Genomic DNA, 16439 nt, shown 5'->3' on the forward strand with positions numbered 1-16439 from the left:
AAACAGGCAAGCAAAAATCAAAATAAGAGTATATGCCCCCTGTTGTATCCATACCGTACTCATAAGTCCATGGATTGGATTTGTCCAACAGATTCATACATTTGGACTCGTCGAGGAGAATAACAAAATAACAACAGCAGGTACCCCATTACTATGTTTTACTTGTAAGATGATGGCTGTTATGTGCATTATCGAATGCATACAAACCTACCACTGTCTGGCCTAGGAAAGACCTGTATATCTATACATACGGGTATTTATACTTACTACAGATATCTGTGCTGTAATACTAGTAAATCAGAATACTCCCTGCGTTTAATACAATTGCAACCATTTTTGTTGTTCTAAGTCTGTAGCTCTGGTAACCAAATTTCGACAGCATTTTCCAACGCTGTCTGACTGTACGTCACACTGCCAATACGATTAACCGATTGCAAAGGCCAGAACTGCTCTGAACAACACACACTTGCCGAACAGTTCAAACCTCTAGAGTCTGTCACGTCTCCTTCAGTCCTGTTTACTTGAAGATGAGGAAGACTCACGATGCCAGCAGTCGCCTGAAGTAAATTCTGCAACGAGATTATTCCAAATCAGTCAAATCCCACACGACATAAACACTGGAAAACTACCAACCATAACTTCCTCGGAATTTTTCTGTAACACTGAAATCCAAATCCCTGCAGCTAGAAACAAGAAACAGAGATACAAAGGTGTCTTATTAAAGCGTCAAGAAACACCATCCAAAATGCCACAGTGTGTGTGTGTGTGTGTGTGTGTGTGTGTGTGTGTGTGTGTGTGTGTGTGTGTGTGTGTGTGTGTGTGTGTGTGTGTGTGTGTGTGTGTGTGTGTGTGTGTGTGTGTGTGTGTGAAGGCACTTGGCAACACAAATTACTGGGTTGATCACAACAATTAAACAATTTAAGATACAGACAAAAGATTACAATAACAAAGAATCATAAAATATTAATTAATTAATTAATTATGAAAGTAGTGGAAAACCCAAAGATACAAGTTGCTAGTCAATCCAATAATAAAACTGTCCCTTAAGTTGTGTTTGCAAGGTCAAGGCAGTTTTCCTCAATTATAGGTTAGCCAACTTAGTCTTTAGGAGACCTTTCTTGTACTAAGTTCACATGGGTGGGCCTTACAGTAAAAATCAAAGTTAATCTAGACCGTGTCTCTTCAATAGTGACAACCTTCACGATTCTTGATCAGTTGAATGTCTCGTAGGCGACAATGGATAGATGAAGTGCCAGAAACTGCAGAGTTAATCATCTCTACAGTCGTTATTAGAACTCAAACAGTCAATGTCTAACCTTGAAGTGATCTGATCTCCTCCACGACATTCCTTAGGCAACCGATAACTTTGTTTCCACAGTTTGGTATACTTCCGTCTCTTTTTAGAGCTGCTTCCACACAAATAACTCAGGCATCCATGCCATAGATAGAAAATTCAAAATCCATATCTAACCTTCCAGTTGACTTTCCAATTCACCCACGACCATCTGGCATTCCAGTAAGTCGGTAATGATCTTAGCTTTGAATAACTTTCTGATAGTCTCTTGGCAGCAAGATACGAAGATCTGAACAATAAAATAAAATGAAGTGTCAAACAAAAATTAATTAAAAGACAATGTACAGTCTCAATGGCAGATGGTGAATCAATGTCTAGTTGCTTCAGACAGTTTACTAGCATGGATGGCAAGGAAGAGACGTCTGTTCGTAATTTGTTAAACACTTGAATAAGGCATGCTGAGACCTCAGACACTGCAAAACATCCAGCATAAATACATATGTAAATGAATTGTGTTCTTCAGACTCTTATGACACACACACACACACACACACACACACACACACACACACACACACACACACACACACACACACACACACACACACACACACACACACACACACACACACACACACACACACCAACAGAAAACGTGAAACACAAGCCCTCAATAAATTTATCTCACTGAGTTGCCATACCTAAATTAATTGGATCGTTGGCAGGAAGATAACTCTGGAGCCTGCTGGGAACTTGATTGATAGTAGATGAGAAAAGCTTGCTCTCTAAATCAGATTCAGTAGCTTTGTGGCATAGCAGAAACACCGGCAGACAAGCAGCACTTGAGTAAAAAAGAACATACACCCATAGTCACACATACACACCGGCACCATAAAATGTTTGCTCACTCTTCCACCACCAAGACTGTAAGTTTAGATACAAGCCAAGCCTCAAATACGTCTAGACTCTGCACAACAATAACAACGACTTTGGCACTCAAATATAACAATGAACTCACCCCCTGACTGGTTGTAGAGACTCTAACAAGATCCCTGAAACAAACAACATCGTGATGGTGACAGTTTAAGCATGGCTATCAACAATGAATGTATACAGAATAGAAGTTCTTGATAGAAAAGTTTGTGAGTTGGGTAGCAACAGCAAGATGTCCCATAAAGAAGTTAGTAACTCTTCTGAACAAAACGTACGACTCTGACAAAGAGTTTTGGGAATGATACACTCGTTCATCGTCAACAACTACAAAATAACCAAAGCAGCTGCAAAAGAGTGACAGTACCTTTGAAGTTGACGAAATAGCTGGTTTGTCTGACAAAGATGTGTGTGTGTGTGTGTGTGTGTGTGTGTGTGTGTGTGTGTGTGTGTGTGTGTGTGTGTGTGTGTGTGTGTGTGTGTGTGTGTGTGTGTGTGTGTGTGTGTGTGTGTGTGTGTGTGCGTGTGTGAATTGTCTGTGTGTCCTTTCTATTTGTTTGTCCATCTTTTCTTGGTCTCCTTTCCTTCATACATCCACCTATTTGTCCACTTGTCTGGTAAGCAAGCCTACATTCCTAGTCAACAGACAGTTGTCTGTCAGTTGTAGATCATCTACATTACCTCCAGTAGCTCAAGATGGCTGACAGCAGGCTGTTCCAATAGCCATTTTGCTTTCACACAGGCACATCGTACGTCAGAAACACGCCTGCAAACAACAACATATAAACAGACAAAGTACAAGAGAGTGATTACAAACACTTGTAGGACAAGAGAGCTCTTGCAGCATCATAAAATGGCTCTGGTATACCAACAAAAACGCAAAAATATGACCAACATTACCAACATTCACTGAATTAGTGAGTCAAATAAACTGATTAGAAATAAACTTAAAAATCAAGTTTCACATATCTCAACTAAAAGCAACTACCACAACTGCTTCAAATGAAGGCCATCCAATTGACAGCCCCAAGAAGGTTAGACAGTGAAAATATGCTTGTTGAAATCATTAACTGCTACACTGTCTGATTAAGCTCTTATCTAAACAAACAGCTCCCTAAGACTGGACATTCTAATTTAGCTTGAAAATCCCATGTGTGGAAGACTAAAACTTTTACATCAAGTTCAGCCTTAATTGATTCTTAATTAATTACTAGAATCAAAACATTTTTATAAAAATGAGGAGATGTAGGGATGACATAAAAACAATAGAAGTTTTACATAGTAGTGGTGACGTCATTTGTAGTTTCCAACCCAATAGACAACAATGTAGGGAGTGCAGGTTGGAAAACTAAAAGATGACGTCACCACTACTACTATGTAAAACTTGTTTCTATTGTTTTTATGCAATACCTACATCTCTCCTCATTTTTATAGAAATATTTTTAATTCTAGTTTAACTCGTTTTTAGTCTAAAGTCCATTCGAACAATAGGTGCAGTGTGGGAATTATGGGTGTGGACTTCATCAGTTTGGTCTGTCTAGTGGGGAAAATAGGAAATTGAATTAGTGTAACTACTTCAATGACGTCTGATAAACACAATGTAAACACTCATTACAAGCTTGTGATGGCATTCTAGAACAGCTGCAGAAATACTACTGACAAAAGTAGGTGCGCGTCATTGAGAGCTAATTGGCTGTCTAGTGTATTCTAAGGAATGAAATTTAGGTGACTACATCTACTCTCTAGCTAGAATAGGATGGGCCATGTCCAACTGGGGTGGAGTCTGCATATGTAATATTCCGGAAGCTGCTCGTTCCAACGTATTTGAGCATCATTCTGACTGTTAGAATGTATCAGTGTCTCCACCTTTTCACGTGCATTCCGGAGGTATCATTTCCATGTTTGTAAGTGCCCGGGATACCAAGATCTGGTAATTTTCCCACACTGCACATATTGATTGAATGTACTTTAGTGCAAAGCACTAGACTTTACAGATAAATGTAAATGATCCTGTCATTCTGATACTCTGTCTCCATGGCCTTTGCCAACTATTACAAAATTATAGAATTAATTACTAGCCTTTAGAGTGTAAACTGGTGCATGAGCAGCACAGGTTCATGCTTTGATCTAAGTGTTGTCACACATGCATTGTCAACATGCATTGTCAGTCTACAGTGCTGCATCTTTGTTGCACTTCATTTTGCTAGACATGGTCTGGGCAAATGCAATCATATAATAACTGTGTCTACCTCAGTGGCTGTCATTCAGACATAATGCAGTTAGATTTTCCAAAAACAAATAAGCCTGTGCCCTTTTTCAGATATTTACCTTACTTGTGGTTTTCTGGCTTTTACTGTGACTATTGTTCTCAACAGACAAAACCTCATTCCACAGCATAAAATGCTAGTCTATCTACCATGATTAGTCTATTGTTATACATGTCTGTATCTCCCAAAACCATTTACTGTAGATAATACATAGCTAGTTCACCCTTTTGGGTTGAATTTCTTACACAACTCCACCTCATGTTGATTTCGTTCAAAAAGCACAAAATCTTACCTTTCCTGTTTAAACAATTGTGGCTCGGTTATTTCTAGCCAATCACGTTTGACATCTGACTTTGCTTCTGAGGTTACCAGTGCTGAGGTTACTGGTGCTGACTGGTAGACTAAACAGGTCCCTAGCATATTGCAATGATTCCATATAAGAGTCGAAATAGAGGGAGTGCTTGTTTCTATCCAATGTGTTGCAGCAGTCTGATATGCTAGCAAGTCACCAGCATCACAAACTGCCCATACGAAGTGTGAAGCAATGGAGAGAATGGCAACAACATCAGTCCTAAACAAAAACACTGAAATGCACAAAAGCATCCAAGATGACACAAGCAATGCAGCCTGATACTGTATGGTAGTTCCTCCTGGTATTTACATTTGTTGTGTGTGTGTGTGTGTGTGTGTGTGTGTGTGTGTGTGTGTGTGTGTGTGCGCACGTGTGCATGCGTGCGTGTACACACGTGCATGTGTGCACATGTGTGTGTGTGTGTGTGTGTGTGTGTGCATGTGTGTGCGTGTGTGTGTGTGTGAATGTACGATACTATCATGACAGTATTCTTAGCAATAACTCACACAACTTGTTAGCCAACATCGCAACAAGCTGAATGACAGACACACATACTAATCGTATCTTACATTAACAACCGACCTGTACTGCTTCTCTCTCGCTTCAGACACTTCTGCTCTGCTGTGCCTTCCAGACAAAATACGTAAACCCTCCACCATGATGTTACCGATTGCAAGCTTGGCAAGACAAGGTGAAAGACTCATCCAGAAATCGTGTTTCAAACCTTGAAGATAATAATTCCACATCTGAATACTAAACGACGACCTCTCGTCCTAGTATCAGTACATGCAAATAAACTATAGAAATAGCTAATTAATAGAGTTTTTCCTTTACTTCGTGAAATGGTTTCGGATCACTATAGAAGTTACTCTCTGCATCTTGCAAGACAACAGTAGCACAGATATTGCAGTGATACTTGATGAGTTGATGTGTAAGGTCATGATGGAAATCGTATATCTTTTGATACACTGCAGCGACACGTGGTGCACTATTAACAGTAAATATGTACACCTGATGCACACCCGATTACTTTATCAACAAATAAAAATACTAAGCAAAACTAAGGCACAGAAGCAGATAATCAGAATATAGGATGAACAAATGAACAAATGGACAACACACCAGCTACATCAACAACCTGGTAACCGGATAAACAAGAAACAAAACCAAATAGCAGTGAAATACAGACAGTGAAATAAACAGAGAACAACAGAAATAGAAATAAATTAAGATGATATGAAAAAACAGACACCTAGACAGACAGACACACACACAAACACGATACATAGACAGACAGACAGACAGACAAACAGATAGACAGACAGACAGACAGACAAACAGATAGACAGACAGACAGACAGACAAACAGATAGACAGACAGACAGACAGACAAACAGATAGACAGACAGACAGACAGACAAACAGATAGACAGACAGATAGACAGACAGACAGACAGGCAGACAGACAGGCAGGCTGACAGACAGACAAACAGACAGACTAATGTTAGAAAATATATGTAATGACAAACACAGACATACAGACAACAGACAAACTGACATACATACAAACATACATGCATACACACATACACATTCGCGTGCACACACACACACACAGACACACACACACACACACACACACACACACACACACACACACAGACACAGACAGACACAGACACAGACACAGACACAGACACAGACACAGACACAGACACACACACACACACACACACACACACACACACACACACACACACACACACACACAACACAGACACACACCAGTGTACACAAATATACCTTGAATGACCCTTTACCATCTCGTGGCAGTCATTAAGAGTAGTTGCCAGGTAAGCAGTTGAACTTGCAAGAAGACACAAGTTGTAAACAGCGATACGCTCAGGCACCGCACTAGCAATCTACAACACACATCAACTAAACCATTACTCACACCACAAACCCAAACAACAAAACCCGCTATCCATGCAGTGCAGTCTATCACAACCTCACCATTCACCCAAAAAGTATGACAACACTGTGATAGACATGTACATATACACACACATACATTACACACACACACACACACACACACACACACACACACACACACACACACACACACACACACACACACACACACACACACACACACACACACACACACACACACACACACACAGACACACACACAGACACACACAGACACAGACACAGACACAGACACAGACACACACACACACACACACGTACACACACACACACACACACACACACACACACACACACACACACACACGTGCACACACACACACACACACACACACACACACACACACACATTGATTTGTTGACTCGAATTTGCCTGAGAGTATGGCTGTCTACAACTTGTGTTTCGTTGTGAGTTTGACTGCTTACCTGCCGACTACTCTTAATGACTGCACGAGATGATAAAGGATCATTCAATACATTTGTAAGCATTTTGGTCTCTGTTTGTTTGTCTTTCTATTTGACTGTCGTGTGTGTGTGTGTGTGTGTGTGTGTGTGTGTGTGTGTGTGTGCGCATGTATTCCAAACTACGGTGACACACATTAGCAATAAAGACACAGCAAACATACAAACATCAACTTTCCTACTACAGTACTACACATATCACTTACAGTTGTGGTAATGGAACATCGTTTACTAACCTTCGCTGTGTGATCCACGTAAGGTGCCAATACCTTATCCAAGATGCTCGTAAACGAGTTCACTGCTGTCACAAAACGTGCAGACTTTCCGACAGTAACAATGCATGCCACACTTTTTATAATTTCAACAATTGATTGACAACACTGATACAACGGTTGAGATGTGACTAGTGAGTGATAAAGTGATTTATTAGTGCATGCCTGACCTTAGTGATTTTCTTTGGCATATCTGATGATTGACAGTCAACCGAATCTATTTGAAACATAGTTTGTCCTTGTGTGTGTGTGTGTGTGTGTGTGTGTGTGTGTGTGTGTGTGTGTGTGTGTGTGTGTGTATTCAGTGCCATTTACCTGCCAGAGAAACGAATGACAGCTGTCCGGTTGCAGCACAGCTTGCCTCCTCCTCCACTACAAAACCCTGAACCGATGACATCATCACCGTCTCAACGCACTGAGCCAGCAGAGAAACACACGCCTCAAACCCAATTGACCACTCCCACATAAAATCAACCGTTTCGTCAACGTTTGTCCGATCATCACTGTGTTGCGTCCCTACCGGTAATAACTTCGCTTCTCTCAGATCCTTCAAACTTGCCTGAACGTCAACAGGATACTTTGCTATCGGACATTGGTACTGATCAGATGCATTTTCGTTGCAAGGAGAATGCGTGAGCATGACAATCTTGAAGACAAAGCGATCCAACTGTCGGCATGAGGTAACAAGCTCCGAAAATGCCAGAATATCAGACAGGACAAGCACAGACTTCTGCACACCCGATGAGCTCAATAACAGAGATGACACTCGTTTCATTTCATCCATAATGACACATAAATATGTACTCGATAGAAACTCAAACGGTTTCAATCTTGCCGCATCCATGAAGTCTCCGTCTCGAAGTACCACTATATCCTCACGTATCATCTCTTCAGCAACAGCTAGCCACTCACTAAAGCGTTTCCCGTGTTCTGTCGATGAAACACGATGTTGACATAGCTTTCGACTGTGTGACTCCAGTTGGTGTTTTCTCATCTGACTGTACCAGTGAAGGGTGTCTACGGGCTGATAAAGAAGGCAGAGTCGTTGCACCAAGCGTTGCCTCTCTAGGTTAACAACTTTATCATTCATGGCGTCAACAGATGAACAACTGGGTAATGCATGAAGGATGGATGAATACCAGGCTTTGAGCTTAACTCTCAATTGTTGCCACAATGTAAACAATTCGTCCTTTCGTTGATCGCAGACTTCGTGTAGTGATACTTCGTCGAGCTCTCTAACTTGGCAGGAAGTCGGCAGAACAAGTCCGATAGACACAAGGTGAGCAAGTTGGTTCCAAACTACATCGCCAGATCGTTCAGCATTAGACTCTGTTGCCTAATAGAAACAATCTAGCATTGAAAGAAACAAGACAATGCAAAGCAAATATCTTGTTACAAACACATGTGTATAAGTAGATCGTCCTAATTTTGCCAAAACATTATTGCCCTCCAGAAGCAAATTTGAGTGCTACCGTCTAACGTGTGTTAGTAGGCTTGGTCAAAGTAGGCTGGTTAGCAATAAAATTTACCAAACACAGAAGACAAAGTAGATCGTTGACGACAGACATGATAGATCTCAATTAGGCAATACAATTAAAACATTAAACATAGTATACACACACGCACACACACACACACACACACACACACACACACACAGACACACACACACACACAGACACACACACACACAGACACACACACACACACACACACACACACACACAGACACACACACACACACACACACACACACACACACACACAGACGACAAACACACACAGAGACACACACACACACACACACGACAAACACACACACACACACACACACACACACACACACACACACACACACACACAGACATACATACATACACACACACACACACCACACACGTGCACGCACGCGCTAGCCTCAGCCTTCCAGACTCGTGTAGCGCTGATTCAAAATCGTCCTGGCTACACACAAGTGCACACACACACACACACACACACACACACACACACACACACACTCACACTCACACAAACACACAACTACATGCACCTATGCTCGTTGCTCTGAAGTGAGTAGAACACAGCTTCATTCACTAGTAATACTCGCCTACATTCACACTCGCCTACATTCACAGCCGCCAGAGCATACGAACTCTCAACTGAAGAATTTGCCTTCCTTTGCAGAGTGTTACAGCTATGGCCATAGTGCACTAGCGGTTCCAGCAACCCTGCATAGTATCTCATATTGAAGTCATACAAACATAAAAATTTCTTCTAAAATAAAAAAATAATTTATTTATTAAAATTAATTAATTAATTAAAAATTAAACATAAATAATTAATTATTAATTAAAATTAATTAATTAAAAATTAAAACATAATTAATTAATTGATATCAATTCCAGCATAAAGCGTAATAAGTCCAATATACCAAGAACGCGAGCATTTCTTTTATCACTGAGACTTCCATCTCATCAAATCTCATATTATTCGAATTCACGAGAAAGTCGACAGCATCGCCACAGTTAGCAATGCTCCGACCGTCTCCCTCCACAGCCCTCACACTCTCGACAAACGCCCTCGCGCGTCGTTCCAGCCTACAAACCAACTCGTGACGTCACAATCTCTCCGTCGCGCATAGCAACTCGTCTCACTCAATCGTCTCTTCATTTAACTCGCGTTCGAGCACGAACAGCTTCTCGTCGACCTCACCACGACACGAACTCGTCATCTCGACAACCACACGACCGCACAAACGTCCACACAAATAATTAGTACATTGATATTAATGAGCGTGGTGTTTGTGTGGGTTTGAACGTCGCGTCTCTTGTCTTCGCCTATGATAGAAATCCTCATTCAAGGCTTCGTTTCATTGTGGCGGCGTGCGTTCGTCTGAGCACCATTACGGACGTACTCGATCGAGGCTAGAGCGGCACGAGCGGCGAGACAACGTTTGGTCTGGTTTGGTGTCAACTACACACACACACAAGTAAGCGCGCACAACAACGCTCGACCGCGTAGAACTAGGTGAGACATTCGTACGGGGTGTCGAGCGAGCGTACGAGGTGATAACCGCGCGTTTCAGCGCATAAAACGACAAGAAGTCGTTCCTACTTCGTCACAAGTCGACGTCTCGCCCTCTGATTCTAAAATACATTCATACCCATTTGTCTGCACGTGTTCACGGCGTCTGCCCGCTTGACTGAGCGCTTCACTCGTCGTGCACCTGCAATCGAAACTCTTTTGTCGGCCCCTTTCATGTGGCTTCGATCCGCAGCTGTCTGCACTCCTGCCATTCAGACCCCGAGCTTTGTAGGCTTGCACTCGACGATGGGATCGTTCTTAGGTCGATAGTACGACGTCTTGTTATCATACCGTTTTTTACTCGTTGCTTATTGATTTTTGATTGCTCATTAATTGGTCTTTTCTTAGTGGCCGAAGGGAGGGACGTCAATGAGCCTGGAGCGCGATTCAACAGCCGAGGACTCGGTCTGCGTGCGCAGAAAAAAATCCTTGGAAAAATGGCTTCGAAGAAGATTGTCAAGGCGTTTATTGATGACGAAGCCGGAGCACTGTTGGACGCTGTGCATACGCTGGCGAGACGCGAGCTTGAGACGGAGCGACAGGCGACGAAACTTGTAAAGAACATCATTAAGGTGGAATGTAAACTTTTTGTATATTGTTATCATTTACATTAATTTTTATACATTTTAAATATATATTTTTGGAATATTTTTATTAATTTTTATTATTGATATTAATTTGTGTTATTTATATTAATTTTTGTACATTTTAAATATATACTTTTGCAATATTTTTATTAATTTTTATTATTGATATTAATTTGTGTTATTTATATTAATTTTTGTACATTTTAAATATATACTTTTGCAATATTTTTATTAATTTTTATTATTGATATTGATATTAATTTTTATACATTTTAAATATATACTTTTGGAATATTTTTATTAATTTTTATTATTGATATTAATTTGTGTTATTTATATTAATTTTTATACATTTCAAATATATACTTTTGTATATTATATTTCTATTATTTACATTAATTTTTATACATTTTAAATAATAACTTTTTGTATACAGTATTTTGTATATCACAGGGTACTGTAGTACACCCTGTATGTAGGGATTGCCCCTGATGGAGTGTTGTGGGGCGTGGTCGTCTTTTTTTTGTGCGCTTAGAAAACATACTAAATGAAGACTAAAATTTCTCAAAATCAACGAAATGAAATGTTTGCACGTTGTGTATTATATCCTAGTTCTGTTTTGGTCACTAATCATCTGACAAACTAGAAACAGTTGCTAGCCTCGGAGGCCCATGCGCCAGTTTTGTTCTTCTTCTTTCTTCTCCTCCTCCACGTGAAACTTGAGAAAACACTTTAGAATTACTAGAACTCTATTCTTTTGGTGATTAAAGAAACTGAAAGGAATGCTAAAAAAATTGTGTTTCTTGCAAGCAGATTTGATCCAACGACCACCATCAATGCTATTGCATAGTTCGGGCCAATCACGGAGCAGTATTTGCGATTGATTGAGTCCATGGCAAACAGACAATGGACAAAGCACCAATCAAATGGGCAAAACGTTTACAAAAGAGTTTATCATCAGGATTGTGTAATTCGATCATGTTTGCCATTGTTAGGTATAGTCTGATATTGTTTGCAATCTACATCGCACTCAGGAGCAAAAATGACAAATAATTACGTACACATAGTAATTTATACGGGATCCCAACATTTGCAATGCATATCCCATATGTGATAATCTTTGGCTTTGACTACTAAACCAAGGTCTATTCCAACTGCCATTGCATAATCAACTGCATAGGCACTAAAACTTAGGATTCATATTCGTGATACCATGGTATACCATCACGTGACCGATAAACCTCTACGTAGACCACTTGAGTAAACTACCTCTGAATCATGTTTAATTAACGATAGCTGTTTAAGGTAACATTTAAACAGGTTTAAGTAATGCTAATGAAATGCGCTAAATCTTAAGCTTACAGGCCCTAATGGAGACACACCCTAGGTTGCTCTTTTGCTCTCCTAAAACTAGAATTTCAAAAACTTTTTCTCTGAAAAAAGAACTAGATGTAGGGATTGTATAAAAAGTAACAGAAACAAGATCTATAAATAATATGAACATACAATATATGTGGTTGGAAGGATTCACTAATGATGTCTGGCTTTGGTTCACATTATCTATAGATCTTGTTTGTTACTTTTTATACAATCCCTACATCTAGTTTTTTTCAGAGAAATAGTTTTTAAAATTTTAGTATTTAGGCCACAACGAAAAAATTGTCTAATTGGGGTAACATGCAGCGGAAAAAGACGAGCGGGCGGAGTTTTTATTTTAATTTTTTATTTTTTTTAAAATTATTATCAATGATCGTCATCATCTTTGGAGGAAGTGTCTGTCATTGCAGTTCCCACGATGCACGAGTACATTGTCCACTCGATCACCAAATCCAACCTCCTTCAACACCTCACGAAGACTACAGTCACCAGACACACGAAGAATCTTGCCATCTCTCAAAACACGTGCCCCTCTGACATGGATATGCACAGGGCAACAGTAGACAGCTTATTTCTCAGAATGCGCATGTGCAAAAAACAGCGGCCCTCGAAACACGACGTGCAGACAGGACATCCACTCGATCACCGAATCCAACTTCCTGCAATACTACAGTCGCCAGACACACGAAGAATCTTGCCATCTCTCAAAACACGTGCCCTCCTCAAACATGGTATGCCCAGGCCAACAGAAAACATATTTAATTACATAAAAAACAACTCAGCGGCCCTCGAGCTCCAAACACAGGCGGGCGGGTTACCCAATCAGGCAATTTTTTTCCGTGTGGCCTTATATTAATTTTTATACATTTTAAAAAATTGTGTGCTTAGACCAAATTTAATTTCGATACAATCTTAGAGTAATTTGTAAAGTATTAATAAAATTAAATTTAAACATAAAATAAAATTTTGAAATAGTAATTGTTATATATATTATTTGTTGCATGTTTGGGTGTTTATTCTGCCGTTGCTAGGATTCTTTTTCTCGTTATATTACACTCCTACCATAGCAACCCAACCACATGTTGTACATTTACCTGTCAATAAACGTTTATTTACCAGTCAATATCTGTATACTGCTTACTGACATAAAACACAACTAACTTAAAACAAAAAAATAGCAAAAACCAAAAACTAGCAATCAATACATGGGCATACCTATTTTAGATTACAAGCTTATTCTTTACCAATAATAATATTCACAGTACTACAGTTTGTAAAGACGCAGTCAGAAATGACAAATGGATTATCTCTTTCCGTTTCAGACGGCTGTTCAACCTGGACTACTTCGTGTCTCTCCCGACTCCTTGACTTTGTGTCAGTGTAATCTGTGTGTGCATGGCCATTATCCAAAACTTTGCACGCTGCCATTTGCTGCAATTCAGATAGCTCTTGGTATTGTCTCAGTGCTTGCAGGAATGACATGTTCAGGAACTCCTGCTTGAAACAGCCTTGTCACAGCCTTGTCGCACTAGTAGCTCGAAGAGGTGGTTGGTTTGAACTGGAAGACCAGCTTCAGCTGTCATCACTTTTATCATTGTAGCCAACGTGTTATGACCGATTACTTGCTTTGAATACCAAGGACCAAATGAAGGTGTAGATAACAAATGTTTATAATAGAAGGCTTCTCGGGGAAAATCCTGCTGGCAACTTAGATATAGAGATCCAAGATTTTTACGTGGCAACAGTCACCAGCTTCATCATTAGCGTATCTGCTAAACCACAAACCACAAAATGCTATTACCTTACAGAGTCACGTTTGAGCTTGACTATAATTTACCTTGTGACTTTTTTGTTTGGATGCCGTAAATCACTTAGTCCACCACTATGATTTTTGGATCGTGCTCAACTAAATGTAACAGACTTTTGACAATCCGTCTGTGGTTTGGCTGCATCTAGTTGTGAATCCTTCGTTGAGAGAAAGTCTGTCTGTCGGTATACCTGCTGTTCTTGTGGAGCATCCTTGTTTGATTAGTTCTCCATGCTTCAAATATTCGCATCACCCAACTGTTGCAGGCAGTCCTTGCAAATTGTACCCTTGCTGTACTCGTCTTTTCAGCAAATCTGCTGTCAAGCTGGCTAATACTAGTGGCATGCTTTTTGAAACCAACATGTCTTATCTGTCGTCGTCCTGGTCATAATTATGGTCTTCTTTCTGATCCGACATCATGCTGGCAAAACACGTGGTAATGTACTGTACTAATACTTTTGAGCACGTGGCCTTATGGGGCTGACATGCATGTCAACAACACTTCACAGCTGTCAAAATGTGGTTGTTTGACATAAAACTTTAGCAGTCATTGCAATACACAACCACTCTAATTCAACTTGAATAATCTATGAACTCTAATTACAGTAGGATGTTAAACATGCAACAAATAGGTTAATGCATAGTAGGGTCGACGATATCCAGTTTATTGACCTCGGTCTTTTTGAGGCTTTCTCCTCAAGACCTTGGTCAATAAACTGGATATCGTCTCCCTACCATGCATTAACATATATATATTTTATTAAGTGTAATTTTTGTTTATTTTAGATTAAATTTAGATTATGTATTTTTTTATAGTAATTTACATACAGTATACATATAACAATTACTATTCGTCTTTTTTAAATTTTTAAATTTTATTTTTATTAATTAATATCAAATGTGATTTGTGTGTTAAGGCGTAATATAACTTTGTATATTATTATTAGTGTGAAGGAAAAATATATTATTATTATTTATATTAATTTTTAGACATTTAAAAAATGATGTGTTTAGACCAAATTTTATTTATATAATTAATATAAATAAAATTAAAAATTAAAAATATATATTTATATTATCTATTATATGTTTTATATATTTTACTAATATGATTTGTGTGTTAAGCCAAATTTAAATTTTTACACATTTTTCAATCCATAATATAAACCATAATAAAAATTATAAATCTTAAAAGTTTTATTCTCCACCTTAAGATTGTCATCAAACTCTCGGTTTTGTATCGCAACGATCAGTTCAACGCCGAGGAGTTGGCACTCGGTGAAAAATTCAAGTCGAAGTTTAGGCAGACGTCGTTGACAGTCGTGAGTTTTCACGACGTCGAGTTTTCGTACGATCAAATCTTCTTGCAACGAGAGCTGGAGGATTGCGAGACGCTCTTGCATGAGATCGTGCAGCGTCATCTGACCGAGAAGTCGCATCGACGTATCGATATGGTGTTTGCATTTTTCAAGGATGGTCAGCTGATGGACAAGCTCTTCGCACCGGATGGTGTGCACAGAGATCTGCTGGCCGCCGTGGTTGGGTATCTCAATGTAATGCTCGAGCAGAACAAGCTCTAGATGTAGAATGTACAAGCTATAGACGGGGTTGTGTATTGCGGCAAGTCTATTGTACTTGTACTGTTTGATTCTTGATATTATCGCTTGAAGAGTTGATGGTAGGTATCCGGCCTTGTTGATATTGACAGAAATATAGATACTTGCAATGGATTGTTGAACATTGTTGTTGTTTATTTCGACGCGTTGGCTGGCTTCCTGTACGCATGCACCTTTTGCTCGGGTTCACCTCATATACAGGATATCCTGTAAATATGGGTCATTGCTGTTCCCACTACCTGGAAGGTTGAAAGGGCGTCACTCCCTGCTCGTGTATAGTAGTTTGGGCTGGAAATGATTTTATAGTCATAGACTTCCACTTGTTCGAGACACATCCAGCACTTATTGTTTACCATTTCCCTCCTCGTCTTCGTTCTCTGCTATTTCCAGTCGAAG

The 16439-nt window shown here is 39.7% G+C and overlaps 2 protein-coding genes across 4 annotated transcripts; one reads left to right on the forward strand and one right to left on the reverse strand.

Annotated features, from left to right (window-relative positions):
* Positions 1-121: 121 nt before the first annotated feature.
* On the reverse strand, positions 122-10326 carry LOC134191939 (uncharacterized protein KIAA0825 homolog). Of its 2 annotated transcripts, XM_062660588.1 has the most exons (20): positions 10227-10326; positions 10004-10169; positions 7888-8908; positions 7743-7789; positions 7537-7680; positions 6647-6765; positions 5678-5831; positions 5426-5616; positions 4784-5062; positions 2906-2990; positions 2409-2551; positions 2313-2346; positions 2203-2261; positions 1996-2135; positions 1640-1767; positions 1472-1583; positions 1317-1406; positions 1197-1259; positions 634-683; positions 122-569 (listed from the first exon to the last, which is right to left on the reverse strand). In XM_062660588.1, the coding sequence occupies exons 1-20, from the start codon at positions 10301-10303 to the stop codon at positions 345-347; spliced, it is 3327 nt and encodes a 1108-aa protein (XP_062516572.1). In that variant the 5' UTR covers positions 10304-10326; the 3' UTR covers positions 122-344. The 2 variants fall into 2 exon arrangements, with proteins under 2 accessions (XP_062516572.1, XP_062516571.1); XM_062660587.1 differs by having other exon boundaries at positions 2203-2346.
* LOC134191941 (tumor necrosis factor alpha-induced protein 8-like) lies at positions 10144-16163 on the forward strand. Of its 2 annotated transcripts, XM_062660593.1 has the most exons (4): positions 10144-10346; positions 10419-10561; positions 11005-11228; positions 15642-16163. In XM_062660593.1, coding segments are annotated over exons 2-4 (591 nt in total). In that variant the 5' UTR covers positions 10144-10346; positions 10419-10560; the 3' UTR covers positions 16008-16163. The 2 variants fall into 2 exon arrangements, with proteins under 2 accessions (XP_062516577.1, XP_062516576.1); XM_062660592.1 differs by lacking the exon at positions 10144-10346 and having other exon boundaries at positions 10367-10561.
* Positions 16164-16439: the final 276 nt, after the last annotated feature.

The sequence above is a fragment of the Corticium candelabrum genome, chromosome 16, assembly GCF_963422355.1.
Source record: "Corticium candelabrum chromosome 16, ooCorCand1.1, whole genome shotgun sequence".
Lineage (NCBI taxonomy): Eukaryota > Metazoa > Porifera > Homoscleromorpha > Homosclerophorida > Plakinidae > Corticium > Corticium candelabrum.

What these genes read in the sequence shown, in the direction of transcription:
- LOC134191939 (XM_062660587.1), bottom strand. Translation starts at nt 10,303, where the DNA reads ATGACGAGTTCGTGTCGTGGTGAGGTCGACGAGAAGCTGTTCGTGCTC. An exon ending in GCGAGAGAGAAGCAGTACAG is followed by an intron (nt 5,063 to 5,425) that starts GTCGGTTGTTAA and finishes GTTTTTGTTTAG; the next exon opens with GACTGATGTTGTTGCCATTC. An exon ending in CACCATCTGCCATTGAGACT is followed by an intron (nt 1,584 to 1,639) that starts GTACATTGTCTT and finishes TTTATTGTTCAG; the next exon opens with ATCTTCGTATCTTGCTGCCA.
- LOC134191941 (XM_062660593.1), top strand. An exon ending in TTGTAAAGAACATCATTAAG is followed by an intron (nt 11,229 to 15,641) that starts GTGGAATGTAAA and finishes CTCCACCTTAAG; the next exon opens with ATTGTCATCAAACTCTCGGT.